Below are 17,429 nucleotides of genomic sequence, written 5' to 3'. Positions count from 1 at the left end.
CGATGTGTTCAGTAATCAATGCTTTGCATGTGCCTGGATGAAAAAAGGATAGCAAGCCGGAGAAACTGTGGTGTTTGTGGCTGCTACACTGTACAGGTGAAACTGAGTGATTCACCACATTTGGAAAGGGGCAGGTCGTCAGAATTAATCTCTCATCAAGAAATTTCACAGCAACATAAAGACTCATTTATTAGCATCACACATTCAACTAAAGAGCACAGAAACCTGCAATTATCCCCAAGAACTATGAGTATGAATTATCTTCCAGAAGTGCATATGAACATTTATTGGCTAGCGTTTATCATTAAGCATGATCAGGGACTGTGTAATTTAGGGCATAAGAGAGACACTGATAATAGTAATGTTAGAATACTTCTCTAAGACGATGAACTAAGGCTATATTTATACTACAATGTGTGGCCACCTCATAACGTACCAGACTGAGCAAAAGCCAATACACAGCAATTATGCAACAGCAAGATGTAGTGCATCATAGTCCATTAGGCAATGTTCATAAAAAAGGGACAATATTCCCAAGAAAAAGCAGCCAGCTAGAGATTCTGTATGTCCCAGCTCCTGTTTGGAGGTATTCTAAGCGTTTAATTGAGATGGTGAGATGGCACTCACACATAGAACGATAAGGTTGCGCTTGCCAGCAACGCCCTCTGGAATGTCTGGAAAGAAACTGACAGAACTCTTTGCACGGTTGTTTCAGAGGCAACTTGTGTCCCACCACCTAGTGATTGCGGATGAATTATCTGCACAGCCAATGAATGTACACTCAAAACAGCATGTAGGGAGGCTCATGAGTAGCTCAGTCAGTCAAGGTGCTTGTGTCAGGAGCTGCGTTGGCTCGCCCCTGAACCCCAACCGGTTCTTTACCCCTATTGGGATCCACCTACCACAAAGGCAGTGTAAGTAAAAGAAAAGCGAGACTTTAACAGATAATTTAAAAACAATGCATACAAACAGGGACGCTAAGACTCACCGTTTCCTGACCTGGCCTGGTTCGTTCCCCTCCCCAACCTGCTCTCCTCTCCTGGGACTCCTCCACCCCAGCCCGGAGATGACCCGCAGGTACGGGCAACCCCCACACAGCACACCACTTGGACCACTCGGGTCTTCTCCCACACACATGTGCTATTGGTGCCCCCACTCGGCCAGCTCAACAGGGAAGGGGGGGGGGGGGGGGGCACCACTGGGGCAGGCCCTCACGCGCGCACCCACCCACCCACAAAAACAACAGAAAATACAATAACGATGGGATGTAGCTTGGCCTGCGCCTCTCTGCCAGGCCTTACTACATCCCAAAATAAAACCCAAAAAAAAAAGCACACAGAGTTGGAGGGCACACTCTTGTGTCTCGCCATCTGGCCTCCAGCAGCTACTGTAGTCCCCGGTTGTCGGCTCCTCCTCGTTGATGCTGCACCGTACTGTAGGAAGGGGGACAGCAGCAAGTCAGTGTTACCCCGGCCCCCCGCTGCTACCGGTCACACACACCCCAATGCTTCACTGGGGTGCGGACATTCCTTACGACAACAGGGTATCCACTCCCTGTCTCACGCCCAGCACTGGGGGGGGAGAGAAAGAGAGAGATGGGGGGTGTCCAAGACCGCTGTCTCTCCGCCTGCCATCTTCCCCTTTCCCTGGCTCGTAGCAGTCCCGGCCCATGTCGCTCCGTCTCAGGAACCACCACCAGGAAGGCCCTTAAAACAAAACCAAACAAAGAAACTACAATAAAGAATACTCCAATTGATTCCCAAAATGGCCAGCTCCACAACAAAAAAGGGAAAAAACTAAACCAAAAACCCCATCTAAAACTCCACACACACACACACACACACACACAGCCTTCCTCCCTGGCATCCCTTGCCAATAATGTTTGCAGTGGGGGGACACAATTAGCTGTGTTCTGCCAGTATAGCATGCGATTTATCGGCTAGGGTCCCCTTATTCCTTTGCTTTGGCACCTCCTAACAACTCATGAGGTGTCTTTGAGTCACTCTGATGTAAGTTTAGATGCATATATCCTCCAGTCTGTTTCCTCTGCTGTGGTGCCATTGCCCGGACAAAGCTGTATTAGAGGGTTACATTCATCACACATCAGCCCTTCTACGCGAGTACAGAGGGTGTTACACAGAGGTGAGCCTTGTCATACAACTGGCTGTATTAAAAACATGATGAAAGGGGAAAAGTATTAGTGTGTAGGGTACAACAAAGGGCATAATGCAACATCTTAAATGGCAGTGAGATCAAATACACTGTGTTCACAGAATGTGTGTGTAGCAGAGCTGAAGTGATTAGCTCGTGTGAGTCCTGCGTAAAGCCTTAGGTAGCGGGTAGCAGGTAGCCGAGTGGTTGCAGTGGCTACGTCACTCCCCCTGAGACCTGGTTAAGTAGCGTTGTCGCCAACAGGCTAACAGCAATTTTCCTTTAGCTCAACTGGCAACGATGCTGGCTTTAAGGGGTTGGCAGCGAGCAATAAGAACCTCAGTTCGAAACTCGCTCGCTCGCCGACCCATGTAACATCATATTAAAACACAACGCAAGATACCACCCGTTACATGTGCACCAGTGTATGAATGCAGCCTGACATGGATAAACACATTCTCAGAGCAGCTGAATGTACTCAGCAACAGAGTACACACTGCGTGATATACAGACAAAGGATAGCATGCCTGAAAGGGTCACAGGCACAGACAGACAAACTGCTCCAGCAAATAGAAATGAATCTCAAAAGCAGAGAAAAGTGCATAAAAGTGTAAAATGCTTACAGCAAAAGCTTTCTGAAGTACTAATACACTCTCTGGACGAAAATGTGTGGGAAAATGTGCACAAACTCTAAAAGAGTGAATCATTTTGTTACAGAGTGTGCATGATGTAGATGCAAACATTGAAAATGGAAAAGAGCTCATGCTCATGGAATGCAGTAAAACAGAATGAAACAGAACACTTAGCAAATGATTCTGATTGGTTCAGATTGATTCAGGTAGAAACATTAAATTCAGACTAGATGCAGCAGAATGCATTCACAAAAGGAATTCCCAAATAAAATATTTTTTTTCATTCCAATCAAATTCAGACATATTGAGAACTGGTTAGCCTCATATGGAAGAATCAAGTTGGCTGCTATTGGAAAGTATGCCGAGTCGTGCATTTGACAAAACACACATGCACAAATTCTGTTGTCAACTCAGAATCCATCCTGGTGCTCAGTAAGTGTGTCAACATAAATTTAGCTAAACTAATTCTAAGCACTAAGGAGGTCCATCAAGATTTTGCGAATATTACAGAAATCCCAGGATGTGTTTTGGGGACTAGACTACTTCAAAGAACTCGGCCATATATGAACTAAACAAGAAGTTAAACCTGTCACTCCTGCACTCAGGAGAACACCAGCAGCAATCAACAACAAGCCAAAAGATGAGGATCATAGGCTATCAGTGATTACCAAAGTATATGAACTGACTGACTTGGTCAATTCAATGGTCAAAAAAACAAACCGGTAGCGGTAACGGTAGCCTCTGATTATTTCTAGATCGTCTGGCTGATTGACACTTAAATACTCACTGAGAAAGCTGCAGCCAAAGAACACTACTTGTCACTGGGAGAGATGATGTGAGGACGCAATAAAAGGAACAAAGAAGAAACAAATTATTATGTCCAGAATTATGTGGAAATGATTCCACAATAGATCAACTGCATCATACACCTCCAAAAGCACAAATGGATGATGAGGCGCAGATTGAGAAGGAAACACCCGCCATCAGATGTCAGAAGTATTGTCTGTTCAGCCATGGAAAGTAAAAAGAAATGCATATGGATCACAAACTGCTAGTATCCATATTGAATAAATCACTTCTTCCCACTATGTGAATACATCGCCCACTGTTGCAACTTCACTCACTAACTGAATGTAGTCCGCAGGCCTAGAAAAGAGAGAAACTCTCAAGTGTGTTGGTGAAGGACACAGATAGGAAGGCATATGAAGAAACAAGTACACCTTATTGTAAGTAGCCCCTTGTGAGTGAGAGCAGAAGGGAAACAATAGGAGATGAGATGTAAAATGATGGCATGCCGAGCGCACTGAGAACAGTGGTGAGGGGTTTTGATAGCTCCATAACGTTGCATGGTGTTATGTAACACTTTGACGTTCTCCGAGTCCAATGAAATATTTGTTGTCATAGCGAATAGCGTTCTATACGTGAGTTACCTTGTGCTTCATCACATTCTATATTTACATTTTATGAGGGGAGATGCAGTGGTATGAGACTGGGGGCATCAATATGATTAAGATACATCAGGGATTACAGTTGGATGAATGAATGCAGAATGCTGCACTTAACAGAAAAACAGGAAAAAATACCAAGGCTTACATGTACAAAGTGTCATGCTCTTCATTTTAACATACTTCTATACCATGAGAACCTTACATTGCATGTATCTGAGGTTATTTTTGGGTTCTTTTTAAGTAACGTTCTTAAATTTTCAATTTTATTTTGCTTGACAGCATATACAACCAGAGAAAATGAAGGCAGATAGAAATGAAAAGATTAATTATCCATCTAGCAAATAAGGAGCTTTTCATATGGAACTTATCAAGAGAATTCAAGCTCATAAAACACGGCATTACTCATTTTCTTCCTCCTGATTATGCTCATTATTATCATTGCCATTTAGCTCTTATCCAGAATGACCTACGAAGCACATCTAATAAAGTAGCACAAAGAGGTGTACAAACAGGACACCATTAACCACATATGAAGAGGAAACAGTACTAAACATAAAGCCTAGATTACAAGTGCATACCGCTATCAGCATGTATCATTCGAAACACAATGCCAACATGTTCCTTGAAGGCAAAGTACCAAAATGTGATTACACATAGGAGGAATGAAAGATTGTGCTAGGACAAGGGGGTTGAGGTGTAGCCGACTGAAGAACTGGGTCTTCAGTCTGCTACGGGGCAGCATTCTGAATGAGATGTTTTTCTTGAAGGTACCTCCTTATGCCCAACTAAAATGATTGAACACTGAATAACTGATCATTTCAATTTTCAATTTAATTTGATAACCTATAAAGATTTCCATTGCAATTCTCAGTGTAATTAAACCAGACGTTAATCTTAATTCTGTAATAAAATAGAGAATAATAAATACACCAGTCTGTCTTTGCACATTCAGTACATATCGGATTATTCCCTCCATGTCAATTACCTTTTCAAAACCTGTGAGTGAACAGCTGTCAAGGTCCACTGAATACAGTCAATTCAAATGTTTGGCATACACTCTCCTACATTCATCCTGATCACCAGCAGTGAGGCCCAATCGTACTGACTGCAGTTTTAGCCAGAGCACATAGTCTGCACTGTGCAAATACCGGACAGATGGGCACCTTGGCAGGCAGCAGCACCATCATGACTACAGCACAGCCATTTAATTTACTCTAGATTGCCTCCACTTGTACTACAACTTGTACTTGTCATAATATGTATGTATTGGAAAACATATGTTTTCAACTCAAAGTTTAGGACACAGCACCATAGTGGTTAGTCTCGCATTAAGGTCTTAATGCATTGTGAAGGTATGACAATTTGCCATCTTACGAAAGCATGGAAACTGGCAGTGCAAGCAGAAACCTGTGCTGAGAGGTTCAGTTTGCATTTCATTCAGTAGTTCACTGTGCATAAACACCTGCAGGAGAAAATCAAGGAGTAAAAGTGTTCTTTTCATTCTTGAGCTCTTCATTGTCGGTTTTATCCCTTGTTCAAGGTAACATGCAGATGGAGAATTAACAACAACAGAATAACACATACCCCCCAGATGCGATGTAATACTGTAAACTGTAGTAACAATACTGTTTCTTATTGCAAATCACTACTTGTTTTTTCATGCACAAAAGTCAAATAGATCACTGATGTCAAATGGATCAATTGGGCACCACCATACATCCACAGACCTGACTCCTTTGTCACAGTTAGTTGACTGTGATGAAATGCCTTTGCTTTTGCTGTTATACCTGTATGATAACTGTATTTTATTTGTTATGCCATTGCAGGAGGATATACATCATATAATAGAGGTTTGTCCCAAGCAGCAAAAAAGTATCTTACTAACAACTCAGGCCTACAGTTTTGTCCTGTGTGCACAAGTGCGTGGATTATTATTATAGAAGCCCAAATTAGGTGATGCACAGCAGGAAATAATTTTATTAAGTATTTAAAATGTATCAGGCAAAACACAAGTAATATGGTTTCTGCATGATGTGCATATAAATGAAGACAGTTGTTTCCATTTCGTACAGAACCTGGTGAACTCATACCAGATTCCTACAAAATGTGGAAACCATCTAGTTCATTTAGCTAGAGTTAGTAGCAAGGATTTCAAAATTTGAGTGTGGCAGCAGGCATAAGTTGAGATTTCTCCCTGAAAACTCATGAAATGTATTGGATTTTCCCTTTTATGCAGTTTGTCAGATCAATACTAATCCACATACAGTGACAAGAGCTGAGTCAAAATGTTTTTGATGTAAGCATTTACATTCTTCCTGCCCTGCCTGATATACATGGGGCATTTGAGACAGACAGCACCATGGAATGTAGGGCGATATAGACAGTATACCTTAACAGAGAGAAAAATACAGACAGAGACTGAAAGAGAAAATGATGCCGCTTTAATGTAAAGAACTGGACTAGGAGCAAACATTAGAGAATCTCATCAATCTAATGGAGGGAATGAACTGTCACCTTCTTATCTTTCTGCCTGCGCTGTATTTTCAAAGCTGAGTGGCTGTGCTCGGGGGGCGGGGGCTTTGAGGGTTTAAGGGCAAGCGTCACACTCAGGCTGGCTGGATTACTCTCTCGCCCAGCAAAATTAATGTCCCCACAGAACGCCTGGCCTGGGAAGCCTGCCAGTGTCACACTGCTGCAGCAGCCTGCCTGACTTTTCTAGTGATGTGGCAGTGTAGAGCATAAACTCACTTATCTACCAGATATTCCATTGACTTGGGTCCTGCTGCCCCCTGTTGGTCATATTAAGACAGTGAATTCCACTGAGCTCAGTTTTGATATTGGTTGAATACACCTTTTTCCACTGTACAATTGGAGCCAGACTGCCTTGCTTGTTCAGGTTCTGGGTAGGTCCTCATTGTCTTTTTTTCTGAAAACTAACCACGTCAGCTCAGCTCACTATTGTTATTGATGTGTACTCTCCTATGAGTGAGCTGTGGGCAAAGTTGGAAAGATACATGACTGTGTTGCTGCAATTGGTGCTAAAAACTGTGTAACCAAAGGGCTCTCTGCACTGCTTATTGTTGCATTTGTTTTGCTTTCAAACTCAAGAGGCACATCAAACCAAAGACAAACAAGAAAAAAAAACTGTGACATTGTTACTGTCCAGCATGACTGCCTAATCCTTCTGCTTTGGAGAAATTGTCAGGGTTCCCAATACCACCCCCCAGGACACACAACTTCCATGTGACATAATGTGCTACAGCTCCTGTTGTGGGCAATGCAACAGAAAAGCAATTGTGCTCTGGCTCCTGGTTAGCCAGCCAGCCAAGTTTCACATCTGCAGTGGAAAAGGAGTAGAAGAGGCCTTCATAAGAAATCTCAAATTAAAGGCCAGTTGTAAGAACTTGTATATTCAATGCCACCATGCTTAAAGATGTAAGTAGATTAAAAGACAAAACCCAGCGCTTTTATGGATGTACTGAGCATGAATAGATTTACCTGGTATGAGGGCCATTTTGTGTTGGTGTTAGTATAGGCATACTTTCTGCAGGGTTCATTTTAAAATATATAAACGTTTTCTTTAAAACATAGGCCTACAATTAATATACATTTATGATATTCAGCGATGGCCCATGAGCAGGTAGGGGAGACAGAAGAATAGAAAATAATAAAATACCTTTAAGCCAATAAACGTCCTGAATGCATTTTAATAATTTTTGAATGACAAGTTTGCCAGTTTCAGTAAAACATATTAATTAGCAACAAATTATTTTTACTTGAATGTAAAATTGCATTAGTGCCATTCAATCAGTTTCATTATAACCACGATTTTGGAATACACTCGAAAAAACAACAGAGCGTACAGAGAGTCAGGGGTGGAGATTTCACAGAAATCATTTTTGAAATGATTATTCTGAAGCCCTCAACCACAAAGCTGTAACTGAGGCCATCAAATAACAAGGCAACTGCTAGCAATTAATTGATGATGCACATGCAAGCTGAATTAGTATGCTATTTGTAATGTACAATTTTCAGTTATAAAATTATATTTAACTATTACATCAATTCTATAAAAGGGACGATAGTGAATGATGTGTAAATTAACCAAACCAAACGAAGCAGATAAATCAGAGACAGAAGAGAAACTGGTTATTAGATTGTAAATGCAAATAATTAATTCGTGTTTCATTTTCTTTCGGCCCTTTCCATTTTGGCGAATAAGTGTTGTATATTCTATATTCAGATATGAAGTGCTTAAAATGGGGAACCACAGTTGTGCCATTTGCGTTTATGAATAAAATGTTTACCCACCAGAGTGACATTTAACAATAATAATTTAAAAATCGAGCTATCAAGACCAACATTTTCATGTCAACAGATTCTCTTTCAGAACACATTTCAATTCTAAACAGATTTTTATTTTTAATAATAGTCATCTTCTTCCCAAAAGTGTTAAATTAAAAGCTTGTTAATCAACAACAGCTTCGGGATGCTCATAAAAACTATCATCTGTCTGCTTCCCCTATCCATAGTTCATTAGCTCCCGCTGCTGTAACTGAAACCAAACAGCCAGTGCATCTCATTATGAATGAACCTCACTTCGGCAGAAAGCTACTGTTCACATAATGTGTTGCAGTACGAACATCTTTCTGTGTCGCTAGGCCCTGTTCTTCCTACTTCCTTGTGTTAGATCAATGGCCAATTGGTGAAAGGGGGTGGACTGAAAGACGGTTGCTGGAGTGTCTTAGTAGAGACCTTTGTGGCAACCTGCTGTTTCTACGTTAGGTTTGTATAGTATTACTTCATCCAACGAAAGGGGTAGCTAGTTAAATAGATTTCCTGTTTTGGCCCAAAGTTTGTTGCTAATAACCTAGTTCGCGTTAATTTCATTATTCATATAAAGTAGGTGGTTAGTGGCTAATACAGAGATACCGTCATGGCATATATGCTTTCTGGTCGGTTTAGTTTGTTACTTAAAGATTCTAGGAGTCTGGTGTGTTTAAGCAGTACGGTTGCATCCTCCGGACAATCTAATAGCAACCGGAGCTACAGCACTAAAGACGGCCCTGATTCTGAGTATTTGCACAAAAGCATTGTACCAACAATGCACTATCAGAAGAGTTTACCACGGTGAGTATTAGCTGTAACTTACGTGAACTGTCTTCGATAACTACAGCTATGTTTTTACAGTCTTACAGCTGTTAATATAGGTAGCTGTTGTATCGACACTGAGCAATTACTCGGCGGTACCTGGCAGCTAATGTTAGCTGCATATTGTTTCTGCAAAGAATTTAGGTGAAAGTGCACGGAGTCAGTGAGATTAACCGGGGGCGTTGTACACTGTCTGGTGTTGCATGTAAATAGGTCCCACTTCAAGCCAATAGAGTTGTACTTGTTCTCCCTTCTAAAAAAATAATTTTAAGTATATAGCCATATCAAAGGTAGAATTTAATATAATGTGCTATCGGTTGGTGAAAATGAATTATGCAATACGCACATGTATTTTAACAGGCTACCAGTTCCAAAGCTGGAAGACACAATTAGGCGATACTTGGCTGCCCAGAAGCCACTCTTAAACGATGAAGAGTACAGGTAGGAGTTGCAGATGTTTGAATGGGATGGATGACATGATGAGGTTTATCCCAAATACCGAGCAATTGTGTTTGTGTAGTAAAACAGAGAAATTGGCTCACGACTTCCAGAGTGGGGTGGGGAAAGAGCTGCATGAGGAGCTAGTGGCTCAGGACAAGAACAACAAACACACAAGCTACATCTCTGGTGAGTCCTTCACAGCATGTATGGTAACGTCATGTGTCATGTACTTACTCAACACACATTGCTTTTTAAATATTGATGGTCACTCGAAATCTTTTCTGTGGTTTTTAGCACCGTGGTTCGACATGTACCTCTCTGCTCGGGATTCAGTGGTGTTGAACTTCAATCCCTTCATGTCTTTCAACCCTGATCCCAAGCCTGAGTACAATGACCAGCTAGTGCGGGCCACTAACATGGTTTGCTCGGCTGTTCGCTTCATGAAGACGCTGCGTGCTGGACTCCTGGAGCCGGAGGTTTTCCACTTGAATCCTGCCAAAAGTGACACAGACAGCTTCAAAAAGCTCATCCGATGGGTGCCACCGGCACTGTCCTGGTATGGGGCTTACATGGTGAACGCCTACCCCTTGGATATGTCCCAGTACTTTCGGCTCTTCAACTCAACCCGCATCCCCAGGCCTGGCCGGGATGAGCTCTTCACTGACCAGAAGGGTCGCCACCTGCTGGTGATGAGAAAGGGCAACATGTACGTGTTTGATGTGATTGACCGTGACGGGAATCTGGTGAAGCCGGCAGAGATCCAGTCCCACTTAAAGTTCATCCTATCTGATCCCACTCCAGCGCCCGCCTTCCCGCTGGGGTTCCTGACGAGTGAGAACCGGGATGTGTGGGCAGGTCTTCGAGAGAAGCTGCTGGGTGCAGGGAATGGAGACGTATTAAGTCTAGTGGACAGTGCGCTGTTCTGCCTCTGTCTGGACGATGAATCCATGCGCGACCACATCCATATCTCTCACAACATGTTGCATGGTGATGGCTGCAACCGCTGGTATGACAAATCTTTCAGCATCATCCTGGCCAAAGATGGACAAGCAGCTATCAACTTTGAGCATTCTTGGGGGGATGGCGTTGCTGTCCTCCGCTTTCAGAATGAAATCTTCAAGGACACTACAGAGCGGCCCCTCATCAGCCCGGGCTCTCCGGCAGCTGCCGTTGATTCTGCCTCTTCGGTGCGCCGGCTTGAATTCAAACTGGACAGCGAGTTGGAAACTGGAATTAGCAAAGCCAAAGAGAACTTCCAGGCAGCCATCTCCAAGCTGACCATCGATGCCATGGAGTTTAAGAAAGGGGGAAAGGAGATACTGAAGAAGAAGAAGCTGAGCCCAGATGCGATGGCGCAGCTAGCCTTCCAGATGGGCTATCTGCGGCAGTACGGGCAGACAGTCGCTACCTACGAGTCCTGCAGCACCGCTGCCTTCCGCCACGGCCGCACTGAGACCATCCGCCCAGCCAGTATCCACACAAAGCGCTGTGCCCATGCTTTTGTTCGCCAGCCCAGTCAGCACACTGTGGACCAGCTGCAGGGCATGCTGCATGACTGCTCCAAATATCACGGCCAGCTCACTAAAGAGGCTGCCATGGGTGAGTCCAGCTATTTCAGTTTTGAATTGAAGCCACTGGGATAGTTTAAGCTTCTAGAAAACTTTGGCATTTACTATTTAACACTGTTGTATTTGGACGCTGGCTGATTTTTTTTTTCTGCAATGCTTGAATAATTAGCTTGTAAGTATTTTGTCTGGTTGTGGTTAATGTATATATATATATTTTTATGTCATTAGGTCAGGGGTTTGACCGTCACCTGTTCGCCATGCGATACCTGGCCAATTCCAAGGGAGTGCCTCTGGCTAGTCTGTATCAGGACCCCGCTTATGTGGCCATCAACCACAACATCCTCTCCACCAGCACCCTGACCAGCCCCGCTGTCAGCCTTGGCGGGTTTGCACCAGTAGTGCCTGACGGGTTCGGAGTGGGCTATGGAGTCCACGATGAATGGATTGGGTGCAACGTCTCAAGCTATCCAGCCCGCAATGTCCATGAATTCCTGCAGTGTGTCCACAAGTCCCTGGAGGACATCTTCAGTGTCTTGGAGGGCAAAGCCCTCAGCTAGGGACTGTGCAGACATTCTAACAGCAGCCACACCCACTGCAGAGAAGTAAATGTAAGGCCATAGGGAAGTATATGTGGTCAGTCCTAGCCATTCTCCACAAGCTCTAAGGTAGTACCACACATGGTCATTTAGAAATGGGAAGACATACATAACCAGATCACGGTTATGACAAACATTTTGCAAGATTTGGCATTAATTATATGTAGCAGATTCAGTGCAAGCTTGGATAATTAGAAGTATAAAATCTCAGGTAAAAACTGTTCTCCTTCACTGGGTATGTTGTTGTACAATAAATACGAATACATAATATTTTCAATGTTAGACTGTGAAAGTATACTTACTATTCACTCTCTTCAGGATTCTTTTTGTCAAGCTGTGGACATCTTGAGGATTATTTATTTTGGTAATAAGATTAGTGATTGAAGGATTCCATTTTTATGTCCTCCCTTGTCAATGGAACTCAGTGTTTTCAGTAAAACTAATTTAAGGCCTGTTTTTCAAATGAGTTAAGCTGTGAGAGTAAGATGAGTGTATATTAAGAACCACAGATGTGGAAAATATTAAGATAGCACTTCAGTACTTTTGCTATTAAATATGGGATGCATAGTTTCCTCCTGTGCCTTAAAGAGATCATTGTTCACCAATAGCTGACTTTGGTGCAAAAACACAATTGAAGGTCTCCAGCCACCATTCAAATACTAATAAATGCATTATTAATCAGTTTTAAGTTTTTTCATTTGCAGCCTAATGTCCACCAAGTGTGAAAACAGTGCTGTGTAACTGTCAGTAGGACATGGTGTTGATAGTCACCTGCTCATTTTCACTCCCTCATTTCAGAAACAGTCCTTGGACATCACACTAATTTATCAAAGTAACTCTCAAACACCTGCAAGTTAAATATGAACCCCAATAATACATTATGATGAGGCAAAAGGGTTCCATTCAGTTTGTCATTTAGATGGTAGTGCCCTTTAAATTGTTACATAATGAAAAGATGCTCTGTATGCAGTTAATACTTTAAAATACAATTTCACACTTGCACCATGCCATTTGTCTGAAATTTGCCCACATTATGTCAAAATATAAAAACCTGTGTATGCCATTTAGTAAAATACATGTTTGTTTTTGGTTTTTGAAGTGTAAAAATCAGAAATGCAATGTCACAAGTTGTCCAAATTTGTTGAAAAATAACAACCTTGTGGTTTATTTTGAATTAATCTCTTATGTATTTCAACACATGGCTACCTATACATTTTTTCCAGACAACTTAACTTGGTCTTCAGTAGGCATGACTGAAGGCAAGTTGTATCTGGTCATCACACCTTGTTCATCATACCTTCCAACATTTTTAACATCAAGTTGTGTGGAATACATAGAGGTTTTCTTTACTTAAAACTGTGCTGCAACACAAAACTGTAAAAATTTTCCAATTTATTTAAAATAAAAAAAACAATCAAATCAATGCACACATGTAATCAAAGCAACAGCCACTAGTTTAATTTTAGATGGGTTTGATTTTGAAGTGTAAGCCGATGAGACTGAAAACCAGACATTTGAGATCTTGGACCAGGTAGTAGAAGACTCTGAGGCCTTCTGGGTCTCTGAAAAAAGAATAAACAAAAATTACAATGGCACAAAGTGCTTGAGATCAGTTTGGACAGTGTTTAATCAACTAAAATCAAAGACAGTTCCACCATCCTCACTCACTGTGTCCATATGCCCTACCATTCCCCACCAGGAGAGTCTGCACTTACTTGGACTGGTTGACGTCAATCAAGGAGCCAATCTTGGAGGTTGTGAATGAGATGTGCTCGTCTCCTATGACGATCTCCAACTCCTAAACAGTTTTAAAGAGATTCATGTAAATAGATGGTCTATTACAGCACAGAAAAGAATAACAAAAAAACAGTTTGCTACAACTGGTTGCTACCCACACACAAACAACTGAGAGTAACCAATATAAATGCTTCACATTTGAGAACAAACTTTAAACATGCACTATGATTAAAAGATGTTTTACAGATCAATTTAAAATTTAACTTAATGTCATACTCGAAAATCACATTGCTAGTAGGACTATTATTAGGATCTGTAGCTGGGGTATTCAGATCAGATGAGAAATCATCAATAATCAGAAAGAGCAGAACATCTAGGGAGATAGCATTTGGCAACCACGAGTGCATCAGCCCCCTGAAAATAGTCCTTATCACGGAGAAGACAAACCTGTCTTCCCACTCTGTCGGGGGGAGGCCACAGCGCATCGTCCTCCTTTGTGATCTCACTGTCGTCGATGATCCTTTTCAACTCCTCCATTACGCTCTTGTGTACGTAGGCCTGTGAGAAAAAGTATACAAATCCCAATCACATCTAATCGTATTCGCAATCAAATAACAGTAGCTACCGACTCTATATTTTGATTCTCTAATCCTGCTACCTCGGTGAACAAATGAACAAATCAGGCCCGAGAGTACCGACTGAAAATACATGTAAGTAATTGCCACTTTACGTTACCTCTTTTCTGATCATAACATCATTCTTGTAGTTGCTGTTGTTTGCGTATCTTAGCTTTCCTGCAAAACGATAAAAACAAAGAGCCTTAACATTTCCTTCAGACAGACACCAAATTAAATCATATTGGGGGAAAAAAAACGCAAACAGGCGAATTGGCTCATAACTGAATTGCTTCACTGCATTCTACAGTAGATTATGTGGATTCGGGATCAGCAATCAAGTTTTCTGACTATATATTTAAATTACCTGCCATTGGCCTTTAATATGAAAAGCAATGAACCAAATAATGTTAAGAACTTCTCTGCACTTTTATGCCGGTTTGCGTTAAATCAGCTCGATAGCTACCTCGCTATGCCGCCTACCGTCGCTTTACAAGCTAACAAACGTACACTGCTAGTTTGCTAGTTAACACGAATCAGTAAGAGGACCGGCTTACTGACTAACCGATTAGTTAGCTAGTCAGCTAGGCTAGCTAGAGTAGTTAGCTATCACATTCATATAATAAAGCAAAAATGTTCACAAACATCTTCTCGCTATCAGATAGCTAGCTTCGAATACAGAAAATCTCGCAACGGACATATTTGATTCACTTCTAAGTTAGCTAGCACTTGGAAGCAGTGAATTGACCGCGGCCCAATCAAACGACGCGACACACAGCTTGCTAGCTCGCTACAAACGTAACTTTACTCACCATCTGGTCGAAACTCAAATTCCAGAAATTCATGTCCAAATTTGCCTTTATGTCCCACGTAGTATCTCAAGTAAAAGTCGCTGGTAGACATTTCTCAGTGAAAACAGTAAACGTGCATTTACAACCCCACGCACCCGCTTTCTTCTTCTTCCCTCTCAAAGGAGCATGCGCGCTGGAACGCGAAATTATTACGTCAGAAACCTTGTCGTACTAAAATGACGCTACTTGAATATCTCTGCTGCTCGTTCTCTGACCTCCCCGCGTCGCTAGAGTGAAATCTCGATGTGAGCGTTTCCTGGCATCAACAAGTGGACCAGCGAGTTGGCGAATCGTAAGGGCGAGATGGGGGAAAGGCGGGATATTTGTTCACTTTGGGACAGCCCTACTTGCTTACTCTCTCAGCCTACTAGCAACAATACCATTCTATGAAAGAATTGTTTGGGAAAATGGCAGCTTAAATTTGCGTGATTGATTGTCCATTTCTCTAAGCGTTTTAGAAGGGAAAATTATTGAGTGATACCAAGGCCAAAATAACAGAATATGTACTTTACAATTTGAATTAGTGTATGCATTAACGGTATCTGTGTGACATTTGTGTTCCTCAGCTTGTATGACCGAATGTATAAATTGAGTCTATTGTACCATTTGAAACTGTGTTTATTTCAAGAGTGCAAGCCAAATTCAAAAGCCTGCAAGCCAAAACCTGGCTACTGTCTGCTGCTAGCAAGCAGGTTCTGATTCAAGTGTTATCCACATGGGTAACAGGTTAGCTAGTTAATCCATGGGTCTGAATAGTATTTTCACAGACTCACTCAAGGGGGGCAGTCGAGGGTGCAACCTCCGAAGGAGTTGGGACACGTTCATTACGGCACGCTGCTGAGAGAGGGGAGTTAGAAAACAATGGTGTAAGGGGAAGCCTTCTTTTCTTTTCCCTTTTCTTCTTCATTTACATTTTTACCGAATAATTAAACAAATTCATTTGCTGATTCATGTTAAAATGATTTGTTCATGTATGTTCGTTTATGAATAGTTGCTTTCTAAAAAAATAGATTGCATGAACAGACAACTATGGCAAGTTTCACAGCTGTTGCCTGCGATTAGAAAATCAATCTGGGCAATTAAGCAGTTATATTTTATGACAACAACATTTTCCATAGAATAACCTTTTTGTTGACTCGTAAATTGTAATATCAACAAATTGAACATCAATGTCTGAATATGAATGATCTGCAATAAAGCACTGCCTTTTCTTCACAACCATTTAGAAATCTAGACAAAAAGAAGACCACCAAATATATGTGTTGTTTCAATCAGTCTCTAGTGCTTGTTTAGTTTGCATTGTACTGTAAATATTATATGTGAGGTGTTATCAACACAGTTGACTGTGTAACAACAGTTCTACTTTATTTATCTAGGAAGACAAACCTGAAGGCCAGTGCACTAAATTAAAATGCATTAACTGATTGATGTATGGTTGCTGTATGAATTATTTTACATAAATCAGCAGGACTGCAAAACAACAAATTTAGGTAACTATCAAGGACAAACCACAAGTGTTGTGCTGACCTTTTGGTCATATAATTGTAGTTGTACTAGTCATAGAATTACTGTTCCTTATTAGACATTTATCTAGCAGATTTATTAATCATGTAGATTTTGGAAAACAGACATTAAAACACATCTTTGACAGTAAAAAATCTTTATTGTTTGATTGTTGCTGCTTGATTACACAACCTCTTACATGTCCTCACCATTTACATTATGATACATTTTAAAGTCAAAACTAATATCTTGGCATGAAAAGGAAGAAAGAAAAACCCAACATTATTTGTAAGAAAAATGAAACATTGCCATGTAACTATCAGATAAGCCAAACCTTCATCAGGAACCTAATTCAAAGCAAGCACTAAATACCATTATTGGTTTATGTAGCTAAATGGTACGGATATTTTATTGAACAAGAATGTTGTTTTTGTCTTTGCTCTAAATATTTACCACTGCAATTATCAAGGATGTGTTATTGCATGACCAACTATTTCACTGACATACCTTTAGCCACCAAGCAAACTGGCCCTACTCTACATAACGTCACTGATGGTCATATAAATGTGTGCATGTAACATATTGCAGCTTTTAAAGTTTTTGGTTTGAGTATACAAGCAGCTGTTAGTGCAGGTTGGCTGTTGTTATTGCTAAACAACAACTAATGCATGCCATTCATTGCACGTAGGGTCCCTAATTTTTCCTCTCAACTTCATCGATCTTCTTTCATGGCCAAT

General features: G+C 41.4%; 2 protein-coding genes across 2 annotated transcripts; one reads left to right on the top strand and one right to left on the bottom strand.

Annotated features, from left to right (window-relative positions):
- Positions 1–8,949: 8,949 nt before the first annotated feature.
- Positions 8,950–12,599, top strand: cpt2 (carnitine palmitoyltransferase 2). Its single transcript, XM_036521667.1, has 5 exons — positions 8,950–9,361; positions 9,743–9,823; positions 9,903–10,009; positions 10,118–11,422; positions 11,620–12,599. Exons 1-5 carry the CDS (start codon positions 9,168–9,170, stop codon positions 11,946–11,948), a joined length of 2,016 nt encoding a protein of 671 aa, XP_036377560.1. The 5' UTR covers positions 8,950–9,167; the 3' UTR covers positions 11,949–12,599.
- A 550-nt stretch (positions 12,600–13,149) lies between these two features.
- magoh (mago homolog, exon junction complex subunit) lies at positions 13,150–15,346 on the bottom strand. The gene is made up of 5 exons (XM_036522241.1): positions 15,151–15,346; positions 14,460–14,518; positions 14,172–14,282; positions 13,703–13,785; positions 13,150–13,549 (listed from the first exon to the last, which is right to left on the bottom strand). Exons 1-5 carry the CDS (start codon positions 15,239–15,241, stop codon positions 13,450–13,452), a joined length of 444 nt encoding a protein of 147 aa, XP_036378134.1. The 5' UTR covers positions 15,242–15,346; the 3' UTR covers positions 13,150–13,449.
- Between the last annotated feature and the right edge of the window lie 2,083 nt (positions 15,347–17,429).

The sequence above is a fragment of the Megalops cyprinoides genome, chromosome 2, assembly GCF_013368585.1.
Source record: "Megalops cyprinoides isolate fMegCyp1 chromosome 2, fMegCyp1.pri, whole genome shotgun sequence".
NCBI lineage: Eukaryota > Metazoa > Chordata > Actinopteri > Elopiformes > Megalopidae > Megalops > Megalops cyprinoides.
The sequence above is the reverse complement of the archived record's forward strand: the minus strand, read 5'-3'. Positions and strand labels throughout refer to the sequence as shown.

What these genes read in the sequence shown, in the direction of transcription:
- magoh (XM_036522241.1), bottom strand. Translation starts at nt 15,241, where the DNA reads ATGTCTACCAGCGACTTTTACTTGAGATACTACGTGGGACATAAAGGC. An exon ending in ATGTTATGATCAGAAAAGAG is followed by an intron (nt 14,283 to 14,459) that starts GTAACGTAAAGT and finishes TTTTTCTCACAG; the next exon opens with GCCTACGTACACAAGAGCGT. An exon ending in CCGACAGAGTGGGAAGACAG is followed by an intron (nt 13,786 to 14,171) that starts GTTTGTCTTCTC and finishes AAAACTGTTTAG; the next exon opens with GAGTTGGAGATCGTCATAGG.
- cpt2 (XM_036521667.1), top strand. Translation starts at nt 9,168, where the DNA reads ATGGCATATATGCTTTCTGGTCGGTTTAGTTTGTTACTTAAAGATTCT. An exon ending in TTAAACGATGAAGAGTACAG is followed by an intron (nt 9,824 to 9,902) that starts GTAGGAGTTGCA and finishes GTGTTTGTGTAG; the next exon opens with TAAAACAGAGAAATTGGCTC. An exon ending in ACACACAAGCTACATCTCTG is followed by an intron (nt 10,010 to 10,117) that starts GTGAGTCCTTCA and finishes TGTGGTTTTTAG; the next exon opens with CACCGTGGTTCGACATGTAC.